Source organism: Tamandua tetradactyla, chromosome 6 (assembly GCF_023851605.1).
Source record: "Tamandua tetradactyla isolate mTamTet1 chromosome 6, mTamTet1.pri, whole genome shotgun sequence".
Taxonomy (NCBI): Eukaryota; Metazoa; Chordata; class Mammalia; order Pilosa; family Myrmecophagidae; genus Tamandua; species Tamandua tetradactyla.
The window spans coordinates 56,546,184-56,569,924 of NC_135332.1; the positions used below are offsets into that span (position 1 = coordinate 56,546,184).

At 51.1% G+C, this 23,741-nt stretch overlaps 1 protein-coding gene and 1 long non-coding RNA gene across 4 annotated transcripts; one reads left to right on the forward strand and one right to left on the reverse strand.

The window, feature by feature from the left end:
• Positions 1 to 7,830: 7,830 nt before the first annotated feature.
• Positions 7,831 to 22,654, forward strand: LOC143688025 (uncharacterized). Of its 3 annotated transcripts, XR_013177787.1 has the most exons (4): positions 7,831 to 7,928; positions 11,821 to 11,926; positions 18,246 to 18,468; positions 19,368 to 22,654. It is a non-coding gene; the product is annotated as an uncharacterized LOC143688025 (long non-coding RNA). The 3 variants fall into 3 exon arrangements; XR_013177789.1 differs by lacking the exon at positions 11,821 to 11,926; XR_013177788.1 differs by lacking the exons at positions 7,831 to 7,928; positions 11,821 to 11,926 and adding an exon at positions 8,701 to 8,850.
• Positions 8,168 to 23,169, reverse strand: CCDC92B (coiled-coil domain containing 92B). Its single transcript, XM_077165544.1, has 4 exons — positions 23,009 to 23,169; positions 14,564 to 14,716; positions 10,899 to 10,946; positions 8,168 to 8,781 (listed from the first exon to the last, which is right to left on the reverse strand). The coding sequence occupies exons 2-4, from the start codon at positions 14,691 to 14,693 to the stop codon at positions 8,168 to 8,170; spliced, it is 792 nt and encodes a 263-aa protein (XP_077021659.1). The 5' UTR covers positions 14,694 to 14,716; positions 23,009 to 23,169.
• Positions 23,170 to 23,741: the final 572 nt, after the last annotated feature.

Consider the following 23,741-nt stretch of genomic DNA (forward strand, 5'->3'; position numbering starts at 1 on the left):
CACCAGTCTGTCTAGCCTCACATAGCTGTTGCAAGAAGATGGTGGTCACCAAAGCACCCTAGAAAGTGTAAATCAATCAAGTGATTCATTCAGTCTTTCCAGTACAGATTGCAACCCCAGAGCTGTTAGATCAGAGAGAAATTAGGTCCATTCCCTGTTGGAAGGTTTACTGTAGTGGATAAAGTGAGATGCACGCAGCAACTTCATGTCAAAAGCTGCAGAATAAAGACCTTACACAAGGCTAATCTGAGTTTTCAGGGGAGGCAATCAGGGAGGGTTTCTGGGAAGAGGCTGCTCTGAACTGAGCTTCAAAGGATAAGAAGTGTTTTAATGAGCAAAACAGAGGAATCAACAAGCAGACACAGAAGGGATTCCCAGAATTTGTTGTCATTTCGATATTTATTTTTAAAAACATTTAAATTTCATTTAGAGTTTTGAATAGTCTATACATTCACATGGTTCAAATGCCCCAAAATACAAAAGCATATATAATAAAAAATTTCATCTGTAAAATAAATTGAGTAGATTGAAATACTACTGGCCAATAAGAGGGAGGGGTCAGGGGTATGGTATGTATGAGCTTTTTCTATTTTATTTATTTTGCTGGAGAGATGCAAATGTTAAAAAAAAAATGATCAGGATGATGAATACACAACTATGTGAGGGTATTGTGAGCCATTGATTATATAACATGTATAGAATGTTTGTATGTCAAGAAGGTTTTGTTTGCTTGTTAAGGTTTATAATAAAAATATTTTTAAAAATGTCTCACTCAGTTTTCTTTCGTAGAGCACTATCTATCTATCTATCTATCTATGTACTCTTTTCCCTTTTGTTACACAAATGGTAACATCCTGTATCTGCTCTTCTTTGCCCTGTTTTGTGTTTTATCCCTTATTTAATATATTCTGCAGATTGTTCCATATTAGTTACACAAAGAGCTTTCTTATTCCATTTTATAGCTGAATAATATTCCATTGTGTGGTTATACCATAAGTCATTTAACCAGTCTCCCTATTGATGGGTATTTAATTTGTATCCACGAAACTCCAGGAATTGGGAGAATTGTACCTACTCTAGTGTAGCTAAAATTAGAAGACTTCCCTCATTGGTAATGCTACTCATACTCAGAAACACGGCGGAGCAGGGCGGTGAGTGGTGGCAGGGAGGAGAGGATGCGGGGACGGGGGAAGCAGACATCCAAAGAGCATCATGCTCTGGTCCCAGACGTTCTCTGTTGTCTGGTGGTCTGACAGCTGATCATGCATTATGCAGACTGTTTCTGGCTTTCATGCTGCCTCCACACATGTCTTTTCTTCATAGTTTTAATGATACCTATTCTCGTCTCATTCCCAACCTTACACCCACCACTGCCTCTAGCCTTGTGCTACGGCTAAGGTGACCATATAATTTATTGTGCAGATCAGGACACTTTTGAAAGTGAAAGTGGGGACTATTCCTAATGACACTGGGATGGTGGACATACATCAGGACAGTGTTGGTCAAACCAGGCTGGTTGGTTTGTGGAGGAGGAGACCAGCTGCGAGATGGGGCAACTTCTTGGGGACAAGGACCAAACCTTCCTCATCTGGGCATCCCCAGCATTTCCCCAGGGTGTGGTGCAGAAAAGGTGCCTCGTGCGTATGGATGCTCTGGGCATAAAGAGTGCCCAAACAGCCCTTTCCAGGGCCCCAAGGACATTTAAGGGGGAAGTCTGGTATTTCACCTTTGCGCCTACCATTGCTTATGATATATGGGCTTTCCTTTGTGTACTGTATGACATCACTTTTGTATTCAGAGCTTCAGATCATTTCCACAATATTCAGCTGAGCCCCCACAGGTGCCCAGCAGAAGCAGTGGGCTGCACCATGCCCTGGCCTCCCTCTCACTGTCCTCTTCATGTCAGTGTCATGAGTGTCTACTGCTCAGGTGTGGTGGGGGGTGCTGGTGACCAGTCTGCATCCATGGGCCTAGTGAGTAGCCAGTGCCTGCAGCCTCTAACCTGAGCTTGGCCTCTGTGGGTTCCCTTCCCTTAGTAGGCTCCTGGGACACAGTCCCCATCATCTGGCTTGCAGTTTAATGAAGACTGTCAGGGTCCCTGCAGAGTCAAGGCGCCTCAAGGCTGCCTGGGTAGCTGAGGTTACTCCTGAGCACCTCAGTGTCCCCATCTTTCAGGCCCCTGTGAAAAGATGCTAAGCACAAAGGGAGGTTTATCTATATTGGGGCCTAGGTTGTGTAATTAGGCTGTTTAAAGTCTCCCACTTCCCTAATTGTTGTTATGATGGATATGTTCACTCAGTTGGGCATTCCGACTTTCCCCTCCAGATTGGAGAGGTGGTGCAGGACTCTACACTCCCTAGGTTTCAAGAGGGAGTTCCTGCCTCCCTGATCAGCCTCTGGGAACCTGTAAGAGAGGAAATGCTCCACCTCCTTCAACTCCAAATCCACACAAGCAGAACCCCCAAGCGGGAGGTCAGCCAGACCCCAGGGCTTCAGTCTTCCCAACTGCAAAATGAGGGGGTTGGAAAATGATCTCCAATAATTACCTGGTGCTGACATTCCATGTCTTCACCAGCACCTGTGACTCTGAGCTGGATGTAGCCAAGCATCCCCTGGAATCTGTGGAGGGAACTCAAGGCCAATCCTTTCTCTCCTTTTCCCCTGAATTATATGTGGTATACAACAGTCCTGACCAGGTTTTTACCTAGGGCTTGGCCTTCTTTCCCCTAACTGCCCAAGGAGATAAAAGGCCAGGAACAAGCAGAGGCCTGGGCCCTACTTCCTGGACCTACTACAAGCCCCAGTCCTGGCCTCTGCTGGGTCAGAACCTTGATCCCCAGAGGCTAGAGTAAGGAACTGAGATGGGGAGGCTGGGGTCTCTCTGTCCACTTCACCTGGACACACTGGGTAGGGATCAATATATGTGACTGCAAGTTTCGTTCCATTGAGTGAGTGACTTACCTTCTCCCTGTGTCAACCTCCCTTGGAGGCAAGTCATGGGGACAGATGTGGAAGCCTTCCCACGTCTATAATCCAACCTCAGACACCATAGTGTCGGCTAGACTCCTCTCTAGTTCTGGCAAATACAGGTGATCTCCCCTTTCCTAGAACTCTGCTAATACTTTGTTCACTGTATTTTATTGGGGAGGATCCACTTGTTTCTACCTCACTGATGGTTTGTCTTGGAAATCATCAGGACTCATGGGGTTTACAAGTCACTAAAATACAACTCAAAATAGCTTTAAAAAATGTGTGCCACAGATTGGAGGAGAGTAAAGGAAAAGACAAGCTACATGGAATGGAATCTTGGTTGGGATCCCTGAGCAGAGAAAAGACGAGTAGAAAAACTGGTGAATGTCAAGTAAAGCCAGTGGTTTAGTTAATAGTAAGGTGCCACTGTTAATTTCTTGGTTGTGATAATTGTGCTGTGATAAGGTATGGTGTTAACACTGGGGTGCGGGAACATTCCATACAATTTTCACAACCTTTTTGTATGTCTAAAATTCGTTCAAATATATAAGATAAAACAAAAATGAATACTGACCATTTCAAAACAAAGTTGTGGGGGGAAGGGCGACAGATTTGTTGGTCCATGTAACAGAAAAGAACAGGCATACATGAGCTTCAGGCATTGCTGTATTCAGGGGTCTTAATTTTCAGAAACTGTCATTTCCTGGCTCTCCTTCATTTGTGGTAACTTCATTTTCAGGCAGCCTTACCCCTTATGTGGCAAAAGATCAGTCAACGTTTTCTAGACCATTATACTGCCATTTTAGCTATCCACGAATTTGTCCTTCTCAATAGTTCTGTTTTGCTCACTGCTGTATCCCTAGCACCAAGTGTGATACCTGTCAAATGGTGGGAGCTCAGCAAATATTTTCTCGAAAGAATGATTCTAGGAGTGAACGGGTGGTTCAGTGGTAGAATGCTCACCTGCCGTGCCGGGAACTGGGAATTCCCAGCCCGTGCACCCCATCAAAAAAGAAAGAATGGTTCTAGTGAAAATCCTGAGACTGACTCTCACTGGCTTAGCCTGGGTCACGTGCCCACCTCTAACCTGATCAGTGTAAATGAGCTTACCTTGGGTCACATAGACCAAAAAGGGAAAAGTTCCCCAAAGGGAAGAGATGGGTTCTGTTACCAGAACAAGGAGTGCAGGCAAAAATGATATGGTCCTTGCATCTTTAGAATGCAAAACTGTTGCTTTTCTCTCCCAGAGACCTGCACTGAGGACGTATTACCTTCAATTCCTGTGGGTACTGGGTATGCTAAGCTCCCAAGGCTCAGTCCCTGGATAACCTTCATTAGTGAGATATGAGAACAGGGCTCATTTCTGGAATGCTGAATTCCTTGCAACTGGATCAGATGGAGAGTGAGTGGGGGGTGTCAAGAAATGGATCCAGCATGGTCCAAAATACCAGAATCCTTCTGGCCCAGGGCCATGGGGCCCTTTCCAATTTATTCCTCTTAACCCACACCAGGAACCTTTGATCGAAGATCCAGTTTGTTCCTTTTGGGACAACCAGGTTGCCATGGCGGGAGGAAAGGGACTAGCCTGAGGACCGGGTCACCTCAACTTGATGCTTTATCTGAGAAATATCTACTAAGGGGACCCCAAAGTCCCAGCACCCAGTCTCACCTGACCCACTGGCTGACTCCCAAACCATCTTCTTTCTTCTCCACATCTTGTCTCCGCACCCGTAGGAACGGGCGGGGGTGGTGGTGGTGGTGGTGCCCACAGAGAAGAGGTCTGACTTACATGTTTTTCAGATATTTTATTAATAATAAGGCATATGACAGTCACCCCTAAAGCACAGGGCTCTATTTCTGTGGGTGAGTGAATACACTCTGAAAAGCATTGGATTAAAAAGCGCAGCCAACAAAGAATTTCAAGCAGGGTCCCTCTGCCCTGCCCACCGGGTGGTCTTGAAGCCCTGCATGGTCTCCAGTCAAGGCTGGCACCCCAGCAAGCGAGGGAACTGGCCTCTCGGCACAGAGGAGTCGCTGCTCCACATCCACGTGGCCTCCTAACTCTCCATGAAGAAGGCCTCTGGTCTGCCACTTGGGTGGGGAGGGGCCACCCCATTTCGGCCTCCCCCTAAACTGTAGGTCACTATGGGTGGGATATTGGGGACAGGGGTAGAGCCTCACTCTGCAGTGCATTGCTCACTGGTCTCCTGGCTGGCTTCCAGGACATGGGTGATGTCCCCCCACCTGCTGCTCCCCACCTCAGTGTGGGGATTTGTGCAGCAGAGAAGAGGGAAGGGGAGAAAGTGCCAAGAGGAAAAACAATCCTGTCCCTTCCTCGCCACCCAGACATCCAGGCACTCCAGGGGTTGGTGGGGTTCCTTTCCTTTGGCTAGGTAGGGGGAGGAAGGCCCCCCCAGGCCAGGCTGGGGGAGGAAGATGACCAAAAGCCAAGGGCAGGGCATCTCTCAGGCCCTGAGGCTGAGAATATTCAACTCAAGAGCAGGACAGGCTCCGGTTCCCAGTTCCACTTCCCAGAGTATTCCATTCCAACCTGGGGGATAGTGGGGTGGGCGTGGGGGAGTCTTTACTCCATTATTTCCGGGAGAGGGTGTGGAGGAGAGGAAAAGTCTAAGATTGGAACACTATATTTGCCTTGCCCCTCCCCAGCTCATATTATTTCTTTTCCAGGCCCAGGAACACCTCAACTGAAATTCAGCTATCAGCCGCCCCAGCATTCAGGACCTTTCATCTGAGGGATCTCCGAGCGCTCCCCAAACAATTATGAGTCATTATTTCTGGCTGCTGGAAGAGGGACCGGAGTTGGGATGTGTTGAGGGCGTTACTTGGGGAGAGGCAAGTAGGCCACTGGAGGATCCCTGGGGCGGGTACTGGTGGGGGTTTCCAACTGGGCACTCTGGGGACCCAGGAGGGAATGGGAAAGAAGCTATTGCTACAGAGCTGGGGGAAGGCCAGGCTGGCATAGCTATGGCTTTTAGTGGGTGGTTGGGTGGGTGGATAAAGTACTTAATCATCTCTGCATTAGAAATGACATAACCAAGTCACCCTGTTCACCCCAAAATATGGTTATGGGAGGCCAGGGTCTGTGCAGGCTTCTCTGGAAAGAGACCTCTCACCTCCCTTCCCATAGTCCTCTGGGCTCCTTCAAGTGATTGCAGCCAAAAGAGGAAAGAGACCTGCTCACACAGACAGATTCTGGAAGGTAGGGGGACAAAAGGAGGGGTACAGGGAGAGACATAGACCAGATGGCAGAGGCACAACCACAGAGAATTGGGGAACAGGGCGGGAGGGTGAGCAGGGCAAGGACTCCAGGTCCCAGCTGTGGCCCAAGTTAGACTGGAGAACACTGTTTGTTCCCAGGGTGCTCCCATCTTGACCATCTGAACTCCAATAGCTGAAGACTCCTGGACCAGGCCTGGTTATTGCTCAGAGGACTCAGCAGTTCTGTGGGGGTGGGGCGGGGGGGCTGTCAGCTGGGAGGAGCTGCATGTTTGACGGGGTTGGGAGAACCTCCCTGTTCCAGGTTCTGGCCAATGTCTCCCTCCCATATATAGGGTAAAGGTGGATATGATTGGGGAGTCCCTCTTCTCCACTGGGCTGTGATGGGAGAAGGATCCATCTCCTCTAGAGACTGACTGCACACCTCCCATTCCTTCGACACAGAGAATGCTCGGTTGTGGCCAGCGTCAGGACCTGCCAGGGAAGGAGTGTTTGTGAATGAGGTAAAGGTCACTTCCTGCCCACTTCCTCCCTCAGCAGCCCCTGGAAGACCACACAGGCACTTAGGGCTAAATGCAGGACCAACAGAGGAGGGATGGGGTGGGGGCTCTAGGCATTTGTCTGTCTTTCTAGACTGGGCTCGGGCTGCCCGGCACTGTGCTGAGCTGGAACTGCACTTCCTGCCTTTGGTAGTGGGCGGGGAGGTGGGGTGCAAAGGAGCTAGGAGGTGTGTGTGGGGTCCTCCTTCTACTTTTCCACTCCCCAAGCTAGACAGAAACACTAAGGCCCCAACACTGGCAGGCTCTGATAGGACTGGAGTATCCCCTGGGTGGAGGAAAGGCTGGGAACTAACCTGGGCCTGCCCCCCCACCCCAACGCCCACCAAACCCAAACTTTTATCAATAACTGCCAATTCCAAGAAGGCACGCCCTTCTCCTTCCTGCCTCTGGGTGCAGCCAGCTAATTAGGGAGCTGAGCAAAATTAGCACCAATAATCAGGGCCAGAAAAGCTCCCAGGGCAGCCCCCAGGCTCTTAGCTCACCCACTAAAGGGGAAAGTCAGTTTCTGCCCAGCCCCAAGCCTGCCAGGGCCAGCTCACCTAGAGCCCCTCCCACTCTCCTCAGACCAGCTCCTAGTTTCCTGCATACTTAGGGTGGGGTCCCCAGGGGAAAGTGAATGGGAGACAGAGTTTTCTAGCCAGATTCAGCCAGCAAACCCATTTGGTAATCCTCTTGAAGGGTCTACGCCACGGCCTTCCGGAAGCTCAAATTTTTCTCAGGCCGCAAGCTCTCCACCAGGGGCTCTGGGGCGTCTTTTAAAGTGTTTGGTGCTCATCTGCAAGGACTTGTCACTGGGGTGGGGGTGGGGGTGGGGAGGCGGCTTTGGAGTCAATGGTCCAGCTCCAGTCCCCGCCCGCCTCTCCAGCCGAGGAAGAAGGCTTGGCGGGAAGGGCGGCCGTGGGTGGCCGGGAGTGGGGGGTGACTAGCGAGGCCTAGGGGTGCAAATGCCACTCTGCTTTTCTCTCTGTAGGCCGGCCCAGCCTTCCCCCTTCCCGGCCAACGATTGTCAGTTTTCCGGGGCAGAGCATGCCCCCCTCCTCTCCCCGTGGTGGGGTGGGGACCAGATAACTATTGGTATGCGAGTCCTCTCCATACAACAGGTACACTCGCTCAGCCCCGCGAAGGAGCTCCCTCGCAGGGAGGGGAGAGCTCGAAGCTTCGGTAACGTCGGGAAATACAAAAAGCGGGCTGGGTTCCAAGGGTGGGAGGGGCTGGGGCTGCCTCCGCCCGCACCCTGGAGGAGGAGGAGAAGGAGGGGGTGGGGGCCGGCTGCCCTGAGCCCCCGGGGCCTGTCTGCGGGGCCTGAGCTGCGTCCCTAGCGGGGTCAGGGCGGGTCACCCTCCCCGCCCCGCCCCACCCTACCCCACCCCACCCCACGGCAGCCCCGCCAAGCCGCGCGCCTACTCCGGGTGCTCGGGCGCACTGGGCGGGCAGGGCGCGGCGGGCGGGCTCCGGCAGGGGCGGGGCTGCGGGTCGGCGAGGTCCGGGGGCTCCTGGGGAGGGGGCTGGCGCGGGCTGCGACCGCTGGGCCGCGGGGGCCTCCGGGCGCGGAGAAAGAGAGCGGGATCGGGCATGGGGTCGACGTCGTCCAGGGAGCCGGCCGCGCGGTCCCAGGAGACCCAGTCCCGGCCGGGGCCCTTGGCGGCGGCCTCCGCGACAGCCGGTGGGCGGCGGGTTCGCGGTGCCCGCCGGCGGGGCCGAGACTCGGCGGCGGTGCCCGGACCCGGGCGCGGGGTCTGCAGTCTCTGTCGCGCGGCGTGCAGCTGGCAGGAGAGGTAGGCGGCCGCCTCGGTGTGCTTCTGCAGCTCGGTGCCCAGCACGGTGGCGCGGTGGCTGCGGCGGCGCAGCTCCTCCAGGAAGCGGCGCTCCTCGGCGCGCAGGCTGCAGCGCAGCGCAGACACCAGCGCTTCGCGTTGCGCCACCTCCCGCCGCAGCTCGGCGTTGGCCGCGGCCCGCGCTGCCAGCTGCGACTCGAGCGCTCGGCACTTGGTCTCCAGCTCCCGAGACTCGGCCTCTGGAAGGGGCAGAGAGGAGAGGTGACAGTCCCTGCCTGGCTTGGAACAGGCCCTGCGCAGCTCACCAGGTCTGCCTCCCCAGCAACACGTCCTGCCAGACTCCCCGTCACTCCCCACGCTCCTACTTCCCCAGTGGCCTTCCTTCTTCCTCAGGCCCTCGCATCCGTCCTCAGTTCCCGCTTGGCCTTTTGTACAGCTTTTTAGGTTTCGGCTTAAACGCAAAACCCTCAGAAAGGCGGCCTTCCCCAACCATTGTATTCATTGCACAAATACTATTGAGTCCTTACTATGTGCATTGTTAGGCGTTGGGGGTATGGTGGATAATACAACGGGCCCCATGAAGTTTACAGCGTTGTGGGAGATAGTGAAGTAACACAAACAAATGTGAGTCTGCAACATGCCAGAAAGAAGTAAAACTGTGCTGTCAGGCCCAATCGGGGGAGGCTTCTCAGGGGAAGAGACACGAGCCAGGCTCTGAAGTAGTGAAGAAGGGAGGAAAGGGTGCTCCAGACAGCCGGAACAGCTTGTGCAAAAGTCTCGTGGCAGGAGAGACATGGCAAGAACAAGGACAGAAAGAACTGGGAGTGTACACAGTGTGCCCTGCAGCTGGAAATTGGCAGGGCCACGTTAGCAAGTTCCACCACCATATCTAAAAAAGTCCCCTTATTATCAGTCACAGCACCTTGTTGTTTCCTTCATAGAGAGAACATTTATCACATTTTGTTAATTTTTGTTCACTTGTTTAGTGTCTGCCTTTGTCCACTACAGTGAGTGTCTACCCAGGCTAGACATTTGAAATCGCCCAGCGAGCTTTAAAATATCCCGTTTCCCAGACCCTACCCGAAACCAATTGAATTAGAATCTCTGGTGGTGGATCTGGAAACTGGTACTTATTAAATCTTCCCAGATGATTCTAATGTCCAACCAGCACTGAGAATCCTGCCTCCACAACAGCAGAGACCCTATCCAAGGGCTTGGCATGTGGAAGTGAGCGTAGGGGCATAGGTCACTGAAAGAGATAAAAGGTGGCCCTGGGAGGGACACGAAAATCTGAAGTGAGAAGAAGACAAGAGAGTTCTTGGGTCCACTGATAAAGAAGATAAAAACAGGACACTGGGATGCTGGCTTTGAGCTTACTTTCAGAGATAAGATAGCAGGTGAGGTGAAAGCTTCCCTGGTGTCTGGGATGTGTGTCCCTTGCTCCAAGTGGTTGCCCAGAGTGGCCACATAAAGAACTGGGCAGAATTAGTTCAAGTCCATAAGTGTTTAGATGACCCCCAGCTGATCTTTATGCCCGAATACAAAAACAGTTTGTAGCTTAGACTTCTAGCCACCCCCATTCCCAACTGTTGGTCATGTAGCTCTTGCCGTAAACAACACAACAGTATGGCATGGAGTCCATTCATAAGAACAATCCCAGCCAAGAAAGACGATTTTTATCATTCATGTTTAATTAAGCCGTTACGAGTCCCTCTCCATGTGAGGCAATGTGCCTTGTACTTTGGAGACAACAGGTAACGCCCAGTCCTAATTCCCAGGGATCTTATAATCTGATGATTAAGATCTCAACAATGCAAAAGACCCACTTCTCTATTTTATGGCAGGGTAATACCCATAGACAAATACTTTAGTGGAATTGCTACAATGGCAAGAAGTCAAACTTTTGTAAAATAAAGGATTTGCAAACCCTCATCTACACTAAGTTCCTTGGAGGCAAGGACTCCCTGTGGCTATTATGTTGTGTCTCTGCTCAGCCTCTTGGAGGGGTGTGGACACTGATTGTGGGAATCACTTGTGCAAGGATGGGTAGTATTGGGGAGGTGGGGTTGCAGAGAAGAATTCGTAAGCCAGATGGAAGTAAAACCACACGGCCATGACCTTCCTGCTTTCATTTTCCCACTTTAGACAGAGACGTAGCTCCAGGGTGCATGGGTGGTGCATATGTTGTTTACTGCAGGAGGCCACCCAGCCAGGTGTGCAAGTGGGACTGATATCCAGCCTGTACTCTGTTCCCCAAGCTGAGGAGTGGCTGTCCCCAGGTCTAGGTCAGGGTCTGAGAAGGCTTGGCTCCTACTAAGGGCTCTGCGGCACACCCTACCGGCTGTCTTGCTCTTACCTTGCTGGTGAGACTGCACCTCTCTCATCTCCAGGTCATGGGTCAGTTCTGGGGGAAGAGAAAAGAAAAGGCATTTGTGTGCGTGTTTGTGACCAGAGGATCACAGCTCAGTAAAAGTGGCAATAAGGATCTTTAGAAGCCATCGAAACCATCTTCCATACCTGTTTAACTGTAGCCCAGAGAGTTAACGCAATGAAGAGACCTGTCCACGGCACCGCCTGAGAGAGGCCCACTTAAGTCGAAGCCCAGAGCTCTTTCCAGCTCTGTGACCTGGGTTTGCTAGTTCCTGTGTGAGACTGAGAAGTCTGACTGGTGACGGGGGCTGAAAGAGTGTTTCTCCATCCCAAGGATGATATGCAAATCTTTAACAACCAGTGTTAGGGAACCAACTGGAAAAGTTCTGGAGTCCCCTTGCTAAGCAAGGATTCGGCCGTTTAGAATTTAGTTGATGGATGGCAGGAAGGTGGGGGTACTTGGCTAAGCTAGAGTGACCAGGGCTGCCCAGGGCAATGGCTATTTACCAACCTGAAACAGATGCGTTTCACTATTTTATCAGCTGCGCCTGTGTTATTTTATGAACATCAACCCACCTCTTTGCAAGCCCTGGTCTTGCCAGATTCCACATGGGAAGGGCACAGTCTGGCAGGGAGAGGGGCCGCAAGGAGGACAGCGCCACCTGGTGATGGAAAATCTGCATTGGCGCTCAGCTTGGAGCTGAGGGGGCAGGGTGGGCCAGCCAAGGAGCTGCCCAAGGGCACTGGTGCTGGAACGGCTTCCTCCCTGGACCTGGCAGCCAGCCACCATCCCTCTACCTGCCTGTCCTCCCAGCCCCCATGCCTTAGTGTCCAACATGTCCCAGCCCTCAGCCCAACTCAGTTTGATAATTCTTTCTATTGTGTCCCCATCTTCCCAACTCCAACAGGGACAGGAGGGAGCCCAGGAGGCCCTTCTACTTGTGATGGAGGAGTCCTTCTCAGGGGCACACCTTCCTGTGTGTACCCACGAGGACACAGCTCCAAGGGGAGAAGGTATGAATCTGGGAGAAGGGGTAGGTAGCACATCTCTGGGACCACCAGCCAGCACTCTACGGAGCCTAGCCTTGTGGGAGCTCTGCCTGCTCCTCTTTCCAATCCAGGGACTTGCTAGAGGTCCCTTCCCTGGGGAGGGAAGTTGTTGCTAGGAGACACAGAGCCCTGGTGTGCCAGTACCTGGGCCTTTTGCTGTGACCGGAGCCTGAACCTCCTCCCTGGGGCCCCTGTGAGGATGCTGATAGCTTCATGCCCCAGGGCTTCCTAGGACTGACTTGGCCCCACCTCCAAGTCCCTGCAATGTAGCCCGAGGGACCATGGACTAGGTTCAAGGATGTAGCCCAAGGGACCTTGGCTATGCCACTAACTCTCAGTGACTGACCCCTCCTGAGCCCTTAATCAGAGATGCATGAGGCCAGAAGTCAGGTACAGGGATGGAGGGGGCTAGGCAGGGTGGGGAGATGGAATCCCAACTACATTCCACTATTCCATCCATCAAATCTCCCTGCCTGTCCATCTTTTGACCAGGGATCCCATGGTTTATGTGAGTATGTTGTGAGGGCAGATGGACTGGCCTCTCTGAGCCTCAGTTTTCTCATCTGGAAATTGGGGACAAAATAGGACCTGACTCAGAAGGGACTGTTGCCAAGATTAGATTAAATGAGAGAAAATAGACAGAGGGCTCTTCCCAGGACTGAATCAGTTTCTAAATATGGGAGGGTTGAAGTTGTCATTCAGAATGCACCCACCCACCCTTCAAGCCCCTTAATCCTGAGTGTTCCTTCAGCCAGGCAGGCCTTTCCCCTTGGCTCTTATGCCAGGTGTCCCCTCTCCCATCCTCTTCCAGGCCTTCTCTCTTCTCTTCCTCACTACCCTACCCCTTGGTGAGAGGGCCCCATTAAGTTATTTCGGCCCCAAGAGTGGCTGCTCCAGCCCAGCCCAGAGTTTTTTTTTTTTATCTTAATCAATCAGCCTTAAGAGGCTGCAGGTCCATTCCCCTCTGGGGAAGTTGGTGGGGCTAAGTCCCCTCTGGTTCTTGTACACTCTCTTGGGATTCTGGGTTGTGTCCTGAGGATAGGATCCAGGTCCTCAGAATTATCACAGAGCAAAGAGAAATCTAAGAAAGAAGTCTAGGGCAACAGGGTTCCCTTGCCCCGATTTTCCTTTAATGTCATTGCAAGAAAAAAGAGGCATTGTGCAGGGGTGACTCGGCATGGGCTGTCCCTGCCCCCGGGGCCGGCCTGGCAGCCATCCAGTCTTTGGGGGAGGTTGGGGGGAGCCTGGGTGTGGGAAGTGGCAGCTGGAGGCACAGGAGGTGGTGGTGGCCAAGGGTCAGGGTTATTAGCCAAAGTCAAGCAGGTCACTCAAACCCTCAGCCTCAGAATTTCCCTCTGTTGAATGGGAAGCCTCCCACGGGCAGGAAGCTGAAAGGAGGCTGGGAAGCTGTAGAGGCACACGGGACCAGGAGTTTGGAGCTCTGGGTTCTAAGCCAGGTTCTGCCACTACCATAGTTATGTGATTCTCTCTCTCTGGGCCTCAGTTTACCTATTTGCATAGTGAAGAGCTTGGGCCCCCCTGCCTGAGACATTCTGTGAGTCACCGGCCAGTACTTGGGGACTTGGCCTGGATGAGCACTTGGGCCAGAGCCAAGCCTCTGAAAGGCTCAAGGTCCAAGAGTGAAGGCGGGGCCTGGGGTTTAGCTTCGTCTTTGGCGCCTCCCTCTTCCCTGCCCGCAAATCCATTCAGTTGCACATCCTATTCCCTCACTCTGCCTCCACTGATCCGCTCCTTTCTATCCTGTCTCCATCTCTCCCCTGGACCATTCATCAGTCCTGTCATTAATCTCCCTGCTTCCCTCTGTTTCCTATTAATCTTCTATCCCATAGCCAGACTGAGTTTCTTAATGCAACATAAAGCTGATTGAGCAGCACTCTGCTGCTCAAAAACCTTCAGTGGCTCCCCACAACCCAGGAGGACAAGCCAAGCTCCTTAGCTCTCCTGGTATTTGTCACTGCCTTCCACGACCTGGCTCCATCTGTGTTTCTCACTTGTCCCCTTTAAGCACAGTTTTATCTGGTCAAATAGAACTTTTCTCTAGCTTCTAGCATCCTTGCCTTGGCCATGCTGTTCCTTTCATATGAAATGCTTTCTCCACCCCCATCCTCCGCTAAACATGTCTAAATCTTCATCCTTCAGGGAGCTGAAATCGTCCCTCTTCTGGGGAGCCTTGGGGGGCCTGGTCTTCTCTGCCATCACTCACCCCTTAAGTTGGACATGACCTTGCCCATGAACTGCCTGGTCAGTCCTCTTTATTTTCTGCTATATCTTAATATTACCTGTTGGCATATGGGTCTCCCCAACCAGACAGAAGACTTCTTGAGGGCTGGGAGGTGCCCCGTGAACATTGACTAAAAGGGCAGGGATCTTCAGGGACTGGTCCCCAGGTGTCCTCCTCTTACCCATCCAGGTCCAGCTGCCCTGAAACTCTTATCTCACCTTCCCGTCCCGAAAGAGGGTGATGACCACCCGCATGGTTGCTGTAAGCCTACAGAGGCTCACCCCGTGAGAGACAGGGATTACGACCATGACAATCGCCCCAAGTCCCCACCCCCACCCCACCATCCCTCCTGTCCACACCTGAGCAGCGTTTCTGCAGCCTCAGGATTTCCAGGTGCAGGTCTCGCAGCAGGGCCATCTGCTCCTTCTTCAGGAAGCTGATGTGGCGCTGCACGCTCTGGATCTGATGCTCTAGGGACACGGTATCCATGACAACCCAGGCCTGGGCCACACCTGGGGAAGATGACAATGTGAACTCACGTCTTCTAGGCCCATCTCCCTTGCTCCACCCTCACATCCCTCCAGTATCCTCCATTCCGAGGTCTTGCTGCCACCAGGTAGATGGTTCTACCACTGCTCTCATTTCCTCTCCATTTACTCCCCAAAGCTCCATGAACAGGTGAGTGTGTTGGTGGAGAAGAATAATTATCCCCATTCAATGGATGAAGAACCAGATTCCCAGAGGCAAATGGCTTCACTCCCCTGGCCCTCTGTAACTTTAGTCTCCTTCACTTCTCAGAAAGGTAAAAATACGGGGTAGCCAAGTCCGTAAAGAGAGACAGAGGATTTGGGTTCTAGCTTATCCTCTTAGCCAGCTGGGTGACTTTGGATAAGCCCTTTCCCTCTTGGCCTTTCAGTTTTCTCATGGGTGAAGTGAGGGTAGAGTGGAATAGAAGCTGAGGTCTCTTCTGGCTCTGACATCCCCTGTGTATCCAGCTAAAGGGTGACTATCAAATGGCAAGGCAGCCTAGCTCTACTGAGCACAGCTCTCCCCCAGTTTCAGTTCCATTTCTCTGACTTAACCCCAACTCAGGGCTCTGGGTTCTCCCCAGTCCCGCAGTCACAGGACTGTTTTTTTACTAACACTGAGTCTGTGGGCTGAAGGGAGGTGGTGGAGGCAGTTTTTCAAAGAGGGTCAGGGAGAGGGTGACCAGACCGTGCATGTGTGGTCCCATGGTGCACACTTAAAACACTAGAAAGAGGGCAAGGAAGCATTCCTGACCCCGGACCCTCATTCCTCACGAGGCCTGGCTTTCCACCCCTCCTTCTCCTCGTCCAGACCCTTTCCCAGTGAGTCTGTTCTGTGACAGTCAGGACCCTGGGAAGGCATAAGCAGAGGGCAAAAAACAAAAACAACAAAAAACCAGGAGGGAGAGGGCAGTGGAGGCCCAGAGTGAGGCCATCTTTGCCAGGGGCTTCCTAAGCTTTTGAGGGCCCTGCGTCCACCTGCCCCCTGAATTCTCTGGACAGTAGGAGGGATCAGTTTAATGGACTGTTATGTTCAGCAAATGATCTCCTACAGACTGGCTGCCATCGAAGCCAGCTTTTTATTTGTAGAATCACATCGAGCAGGGTCCACCTGAGAGCCTGTCTAGGCCCCCTACCCTGGCATACCGTGTCCCTCTTAATCCAACCAATAGGGCTTTCATTTCAGCAGAGGGTCGCCCTTTGGCCTGTAGGAATCACTGGCTCCATGTATTGATCATATGCTACCTACAAGGAACTTTAAACACATTATCTTCTGCCCACCCCCCTTCAGTAAACATCACCACCCCCATTTTACAAACAAAGAAATGGAGACACAGAGAGCTGAAGTGACTGTGCTAGTTCATCTGGTCAATAAGTGGCGGTAGACCCAATTCTCCATTCAAGTCTTTTGACTCCAAAGCAGGGTCCTGATATTTATAGCAGGAACAACACAAAGTTTGAATCCTGGCTCTCTCATTTACCTGCTGTGTAACTTTGGGCAAGCAAGATAACCTCTCTGAGTCCCTATAAAGTGGAGCTGCTAATAGCAGTTGTGTCCTAGGGTGGTTGCGTGGCTTAAATGACAAAAGAAATGTAAAGTACTTAGCACAGGACTTGGCTCAATAAATGCTGCATCCCTTCTCTCTGTTTGTTTAATGTGTAATAGGTTAATCCTTGTCTTGATTTGATTCAGTAGGCTACTATTGCCAAGGATGGGTTGGGCATGAGAGATGCAGTGATGAACAAAACAAAGTCCCTACTTTCATGGAGCCCACAAGGCGGTAAAATTACACATCAAACAATCAAATAATAATGCAAATAAGTACACAATTACAACCTGCAAATGCTATGATGGAAACCTACACGGTAATGTGAAAGAATATAAAGGGGAACCTAAATTAGATTTGGGTTAGGGAAGGTGTCTTTGAGGAGGTGACATTTAGGCTTAGACCTTGGGGTAGGTAGAATTCTAAGGCGGCCCCCACGGTTCCTGGCCCCTGGACACGTGGCCTCCTGTGTAATTCCTCCCCTTGCGTGTGGGTGAGACTGTGAACATGATGGACTTCACTCATGTAATTAGGTTTTATGACAAAGATGGCAAGGTTTTGCAGATCTAATTAAGTCCCAAATCAGTTGACTTGGAGTTAATCAATAGGGAGATTATTCTGGGTGGGCCTGACACAATCAGGTGTGGAAAGTGCCCTAAAGCTTGAGAGAGATTCTGCTGCTGGCCTTGAAGAGGTAACCTGCCATGTTCTGAGACAGCCTTTGGAGGAGGCCACAGAGCAAGGACCTGAGAGTAGCCTCTAGGAACTGGTAATGGTCCCAGTCGACAGTTAGCAAGACGACAGGGTCTTCAGTCCATCAACCACCAGGAGATAAATTCTGCTAGCAATCTGAATTGATCTTCCCTTGACTGAGCCTTCAGATGAGGTTGCAACCTGCCAACACCTTGATTTGAACCTTGTGAGCTCCTGAGCAGAGACAGAGCTAAAATATGCCCAGACTTCTGACCCTGGGAAATAAAGATAATCAGTTTATATATTGTTTTAAGCCACTAAATTTGTGGTTAATCAAAAATAGAAAACCTAAACGAATACAGAACTGAAAGAGCAGTAGGAGTTAGAAGAGTAAAGGGAAAAGTATTGCAAAGAGGGAACAGCATCTGTAAAGGCCCAGAGGTAGGAAAGAACTAAGTTATAATAATGGCAGCTTATAATTATTGAGTGCCTATTGTGTGCCAGGCTTTGTGCTAAGTGGCCATGTGGTCTGTTTGAGGAACTGAGACACCATCACTGCCTGTTAGGGCTGAAGTTTAAGGTATCAGGGTAGGGTTGCAAGAAGTGAAGTTAACAAGGGAAGGATAACACAGGCTTTTGTAGACCATGCTAAGAATTTTGGATTCATCCTAAATGAATTGGGAAGTTATTAATGAATTTTAAGCAAGGGAGGGGCATGATATTATTTGCATTTTAAAAAGATCGTTTTGTGTGGTTGCTGTGGGGAAAACAGATGGGTGGGGGCTTAGTGGATGTGGGGAGTTTGATTGGGAGAATGCAGCAATAATTAAGTTGAGACAGGATGGTAGCCTGGACCAGATGATGGATGAAGATGGAGAGATGTTCCAGGCGTATTTTGGAGGTAGACTTGCAAGATATGGAGATAGATTGGGTTAGGTCTGACGGGGAAGGGTATTACCAGAAGAACTCTCAGTTTTATCACTCCCTAGATTATCTCATCCAATTTCATGACTGCAAACGCTATTTGTAAGCAGCTGCCCCTAAACGGACTCTCCTGAATGCCAGACTGGCTGCCCACCTCCTCCATTTAGATGTCTAATTGGTCCCTCAAACATATAAGTCCCGATACTGAGCTCTCTTGCCTTCTGTCCTACAAATCTGCCCTTGCTTACTGTGTGCCATCCCAATAAAGGGCACTGCCATTTCCTTATTTACACAACTGCTCAGACCAAAACTTGGGAATCATCTTTGACTCGTATTTTTATATCCCACAGCCAATCCATCTGCAATTCCTGTTGGCTCTGCCTTCAAAAAAAAAATCCCAGATCCAGGTACTTCTCTTCTTGCAATCTCCATCGTGATCACCCTCACCCAAGCCATCACCACCCCTCTGGTGTACTATTGTGGTAGCCTCTAACTGGGCCACCAAAAGATGCCTACCCAGAACCTGAGAATGGGACCTAATTTGAGAACATTTTCTCTGCAGATAGAATTAAGGTAAGACTCTCAAGGTGAGCCCTAAATCTCATGACAAGAGTCCGTAGGAGAGAATAGAAAGGGAAAGGACATAGAGTGGAGAAGGTGATGTGAAGATGGAGGCAGAGATTGGAGTGATGTATCTACAAACCAAGAAATGCCCAGGGCTACCAGCAGCCACCAGAAGCTAGGGAAGAGGCATGCAATGGGTTTTCCACAGAACCTCCAGAAGGAGGAACCACCCCGTTGCCACCTCTTGATTTTGGACTTCTGGCCTCCAGAACTGTGAGAGAATAAGTTTCTGTTCTTTTAAGCCATCTAGTTTGTGGTAATTTGTTACAGTAGCCACAGAAAACAAATACACTCCTTTGTTCTCCTTGCAACTGTCAGAGTTCCTTTAACAAATACAGGTTACAATGTGTCTTCCAGTTTCCCATTCACAGCCCTCCAGTGACTTCCCATCACACTTAGAACCAAATCTAATACTCTTACCAGACCCTTCAAAATCTGGCCCTGCAACCCTCTTTGCCCTCATTTCCTACTGTCTTCCCTATGGCTGGCTCTGCTCCAGCCACGTTAGCCTCCCTGCTGTTTTCTGAACATACCAAGCATACTCCTGCCTCAGGGACTTTGTACATGCTGTCATCCCTCTGCCAAGAATGCCCTTCACCAATATACCCACATGGTCCATGCCCTCCCTTTATTCAGGGCTCTGCTCAAATGCCACCTCCTTCAGACCCTTCCTTGACCGCACTATTTAAAAGGGAATCTTTTGTCACTCTCCACGCCATCTGCATTATTTCTCTTCAATGAACTTATCACTAGGTAACTATATTAAATTTTTGTTTATAGTCTGTTTCCTCTGCCAGATTGTTAACAACATAAGATCAAGGACTTTGCTTTGTTTCCTCCTTTCCCAGCACCCGGCATCATATCTGGCGAATATGAATATTTGCAGAATGCGTGAGTGAATGGATTTATGGATTCGGTAGACGGAGGGAGAATCAGATTTACAGGAAGGGTAAGATCAAGACTGAGACATGTTAGATTTTACATGCCCAAGAGACCTCAAGCAAGGAGAAATAAATGTCAAGCAGGGAACTGAATATACTGCATAACTCAGGAGAAAACAGGTGAGCTATATGTCTGTGCTATTATATGTCTGTTTGGGATGTATGTGCCTGTGTATCTGAACATGTGCCTGAGCTGTGTCTGCTTTAAGGAATGAACGTGTATGGGGTGTGTATGTGTGTGTGTGTTTGTGTGGGTGTGAGTGACGTGTGTGAATGAACATGTGGGCTTCTCTCTTCTCTAACATGCCTGTGTGCCTGCAGTGTGTGTACCTGGAAGGATGAAGGTGTGTGAGCCTGGGCTTAGGATGAAGAGAGAAAATGTCTGCTGCCAGCTGCTGAAATGCAAATGTTTCTAAAGAGTAAAAGCCCTTCCCGCACAGCCCTGGAGACTGGACCTTGGCCACAGTGAGAGGCTGAGCCAACCAGCTGTTTTCTGCGCCTTCCCAGAAGGACTCGAGTGTTTGCTTCCAACTAGGCAGGCTGCTCTTCTCAGGGCAGAAATTTGGGTCACAAATGATCTTGGCAAATATTCTTTCTTAGACTTTATTGTTTAGTTCGTTTGAGAGAGAGTGGGAGTGCAGCGGGGAAGGGGGAACGAGGGACAAGGCAAATCTCTTGGTGTGGCTGGGGAATTGCAAACATTTTGGAAGGCCCCAGCCAGGAAAATATCAGGTTTTCAGATCAGAAATGCTCTCCTGGAACCTGCTAGCTTCAGAAGCTCGTGGCTGAGGACTTGGTTCAGGCCAGTGAACCGAATCATTAGAGCTATCAGCTCTGTCTTCTCCCTATACCCAGTGTTAGCTGCCCAGCCTCCCAGGTAAGGGGCTCACTGGAGAAGAGCATTCGTCTCTGTCCACTGTCCTCTGTCCTGTGACACCGCAGGGCCTGCATTGCTTCTGCTTCGCAGCTTCTCCTGGTGTTCCTAGTTCTTTTAATTTTCTAGCTTGGTGAAAAATGTCCATTTGAAAAAAACTGTCACCAAGGGAAAAAAAAAATCTGGGTTCACAGTTTATAGAATTAATTCAAAGTACTCTGGACACATCTCTCATGTGTGTGAAAGTTACAAATATTTTTTCCCCTTGGGGCAAGTGGGAGCAGGAGAAGATTTCCATGAACAGAAGACTTCCCAACGGCAGAGAAGGGACCAGGATCAGGAATCTACTGCTCCTGGCACAACCCTGATCCCTGAAAGTGAACTCTTCTGCTTGTCTCTTTGGGGCTTCTGGGTAACCTCTTTCCTTCCAAGCTATCTGCCTATAACTGACCCGGGAAGGAAAAATTATAGTTCTCTGCCCTCTCCAGATTCTCAATGTCCACATATATATTTGGCTTGAAGAATGATAGCTCTTTAGGTTGGAAGACCCACAGAAAGTATAGAACCATAGTATGTAGGACTCAGAGAGCTTTAGTATCATCTCTAGTAGTGTTTTGCAAACTTTGCTCCATGGAGCCCCCAAAGTTCTGCAGGGGGGTACTTGGAATTGACTCTATAAACTGTGAACCCTCATTTGTGTTTTTTCTTGATAACAGTTTTTTTTAAAATGGACATTTCTCATCAAGCTAAAGGGTTTGGAGGCAGAGCAGGGCTGAAGGTTTGTTTTTTTCTGCCTTTATAGGATGGGCCTGTGCACACAAATTTGTTGGAGAAATGGCTTCTGCTAGTCAAAAGTTTGAAAATCACTTTAGAGTCCAACTTCCTCATGGTGCCTAAATGCCAACAATCTCTAGCCTACCCAGTGTCCCCTGACTTCTGCTGCCCCCGTCTTTCCCTTGGGCAGACCAGATGGCTGGGAGAGGAACCAGAGCTCAGGTCTCTTACTTTCTGCTGGCATAGAGTTTGCATTGTCTGCCACCCCGACCCCTGCCCCCTTGACCACTTCTCTTGTCACAGCTTCAATTTCATTCTTAGCATTCTTCTCTTTGGGATTGAAAATATTTATCAAGTCATCAAATATTTTTGTGCTGTTCTGAACACTCAATACCCACATTTTGTTACAATTCTTTAAGTATGCCTTCTTAATTCAAGGAGACCATCAAACCTATTTTCATTTCATTCTTCCAGCCAGGGCAGGTGTATTGGATAGGACAGGCACGGTAATAAATGAACAAGCAAATGAATTTGTATGCTCTTTACTTTGAAAGTCTCTATCCCTCTTCTAAACATTTTACATAACTCATTTATCTTTACAGCCCTACCTTGAAGGTTTTATTATTATATCCACTCCATAGATGAGGAAACAGAGGGTAAACAATTTGCCTGATACAACCATAGTGCCTGGCAACTGGATGCTCACCACTGCTAACCCTGGCATTTAAGGCCCGTCACCATCAAAGCACAGCTCACATTTGCAGACTGCTCTCCTCCTCTTAGGGATCCTACCTCTTGTTGCTCTCTTGGCAAACTCTCCTTATGTGCCTGGACATCCCCTCTAACTTAAAACACCCTACCCTATCTCTGTCTACTGAAACCTAACTCACCCCTGCTCAAATGCTGCCTTTCTCATGAAACCTTCCCCGGTTGCCATCCAGCTGGAATTACTCTCTCCTGCCTTTGTGCTTCCCCAGGCAGTTTGTTGGAATCTGCGCAGCAGTTCAGACCACATTCTGCGTGCATTTGTGACAGCGACTGTGAGCCTGGCTTCTCTCCTAAGCCATAAGCTTCCTGAGGGCAGGGATTTGTCTCTGGGAATCTTTTGCATGGAACAGGCACACAATGAATGTTGGGGAAACCGAGAATGAGCTAAATCTTACTGGTAATCACAGGGGCAAGTAAGTACACTTATTAAAAAATAATTAACTCTCCTCCCCTCTCAGTCTTTGGCTCTCTTGGGGACTGTGTTGGGAGCAAGGAGTCAGCCTTTGACAAATCTCTGGGATTCCTTCTGCAAGGCAGGACCACTTGGCCAGAGGTGAAGTCACTTTCCCGAGGAGTTTGTGGTCTTCTCCACTCCAGGGCTCTTTTCTCCTCTCCCAATATCCTTTGGCCAGGGCTCTTCCCCCTTCCTGAAGATCCCAGAACTCCCAGCCTTAGCTTCCCCCGTGAGGAGGAAGGCACACGGGAGTGGAGAGTGTGGGGAAACTGGAGACCCCCCAGCCCTTTCGGTCTTGGCATTTTGCCCCGATTGTGCCTCGAGTATGACTCTTAGAGAAAGCGGGGGTGGGGTGGGGTGGGGTGGAATGGAGACTCAAGAGGACGGGGAAAGGCAGGCAGAAGGAAAGTATGTATAGTGGGAGGTGGCGGGGTGGTGGGAGGGGTTGGGGGCACCACCTCGGAAACCTCTGGACTTCCTAAGGTGGACCGGCAGGGCCCTGGTCCGGGCGGCAGAGGACAACTTCTGCCAGCAGCCCGCGGGTCCTGTCCGCCTCTTGCGCGCTGCGGTGCCCGGCCCCAGCCAGCCCTCCCGCGGGAGCTGGCGCTCCAGCCGCGCTGCTCTCGACACCGGGCCACACCGGCGCCCCCACCCCCAGAAGCCCACGGGCCTCCTTACCTTGGGGACCTGAGGGAAAGACGGGCCGGCGGGGCCCTGGGTCGGGGCTGGACAGGGTGGAGAGAGGAGCTCTTTCCCCCCGCGCTAGCTGCGCCTCTGGTTCTGCAGCGCCCGCCCGGGCTGCGGCGCCATCAGCTGCTGCGAGGCTGCGGGGCGGTCGCGCCGGGGATCCGGGGTCTCCGGGGCGCCGAGGGGGGACTCCGGGGCGGGCTCGAGGCGTAAACACCCAGCAACGTGACCGGAACTGGCGAACAAGCCGGAGGGGGGCGGGGGGGCGGGAGAGATAAGGGGGGAGGGGAGGGACCTGGGCCTGGCGGGGAGGGGCCGTGGGCGGGGCGGGGGGGAGGGGAGGCTGGCGGCGCGTTGTCGGGGGAGGGGGAACCCCGGGAGCCCCAGGAGCCCGTCCTAAGGACCCCGGAGGGCGGCCTAACTAGCGGAGCTGCCTTTGGCTGAGAACTGGAAGGGGAACCCGGGAAACCCTCCGGCGACTTGGTGCCCAAGGGCGCAGCGGGCGGATCAGCACCGCGGAGAGCGCCCAGGCCGGCAGGCCGTGATCTGCTCCGCCCCCCGCGGGCGCCGAAGGTTGTCGGGAGTGCGAGTTGAGCCTACAAGCCTCGGGACGTTGGAGTGGGGGGTGCGGGGTGCGGGGTGGGGGTGGGGGGCTGACCAGAAATCAGGAAACCTGCGCTCTGCCTAGTCAGCAGCACAGACCTCTCACTTAAGCTGTGTGACC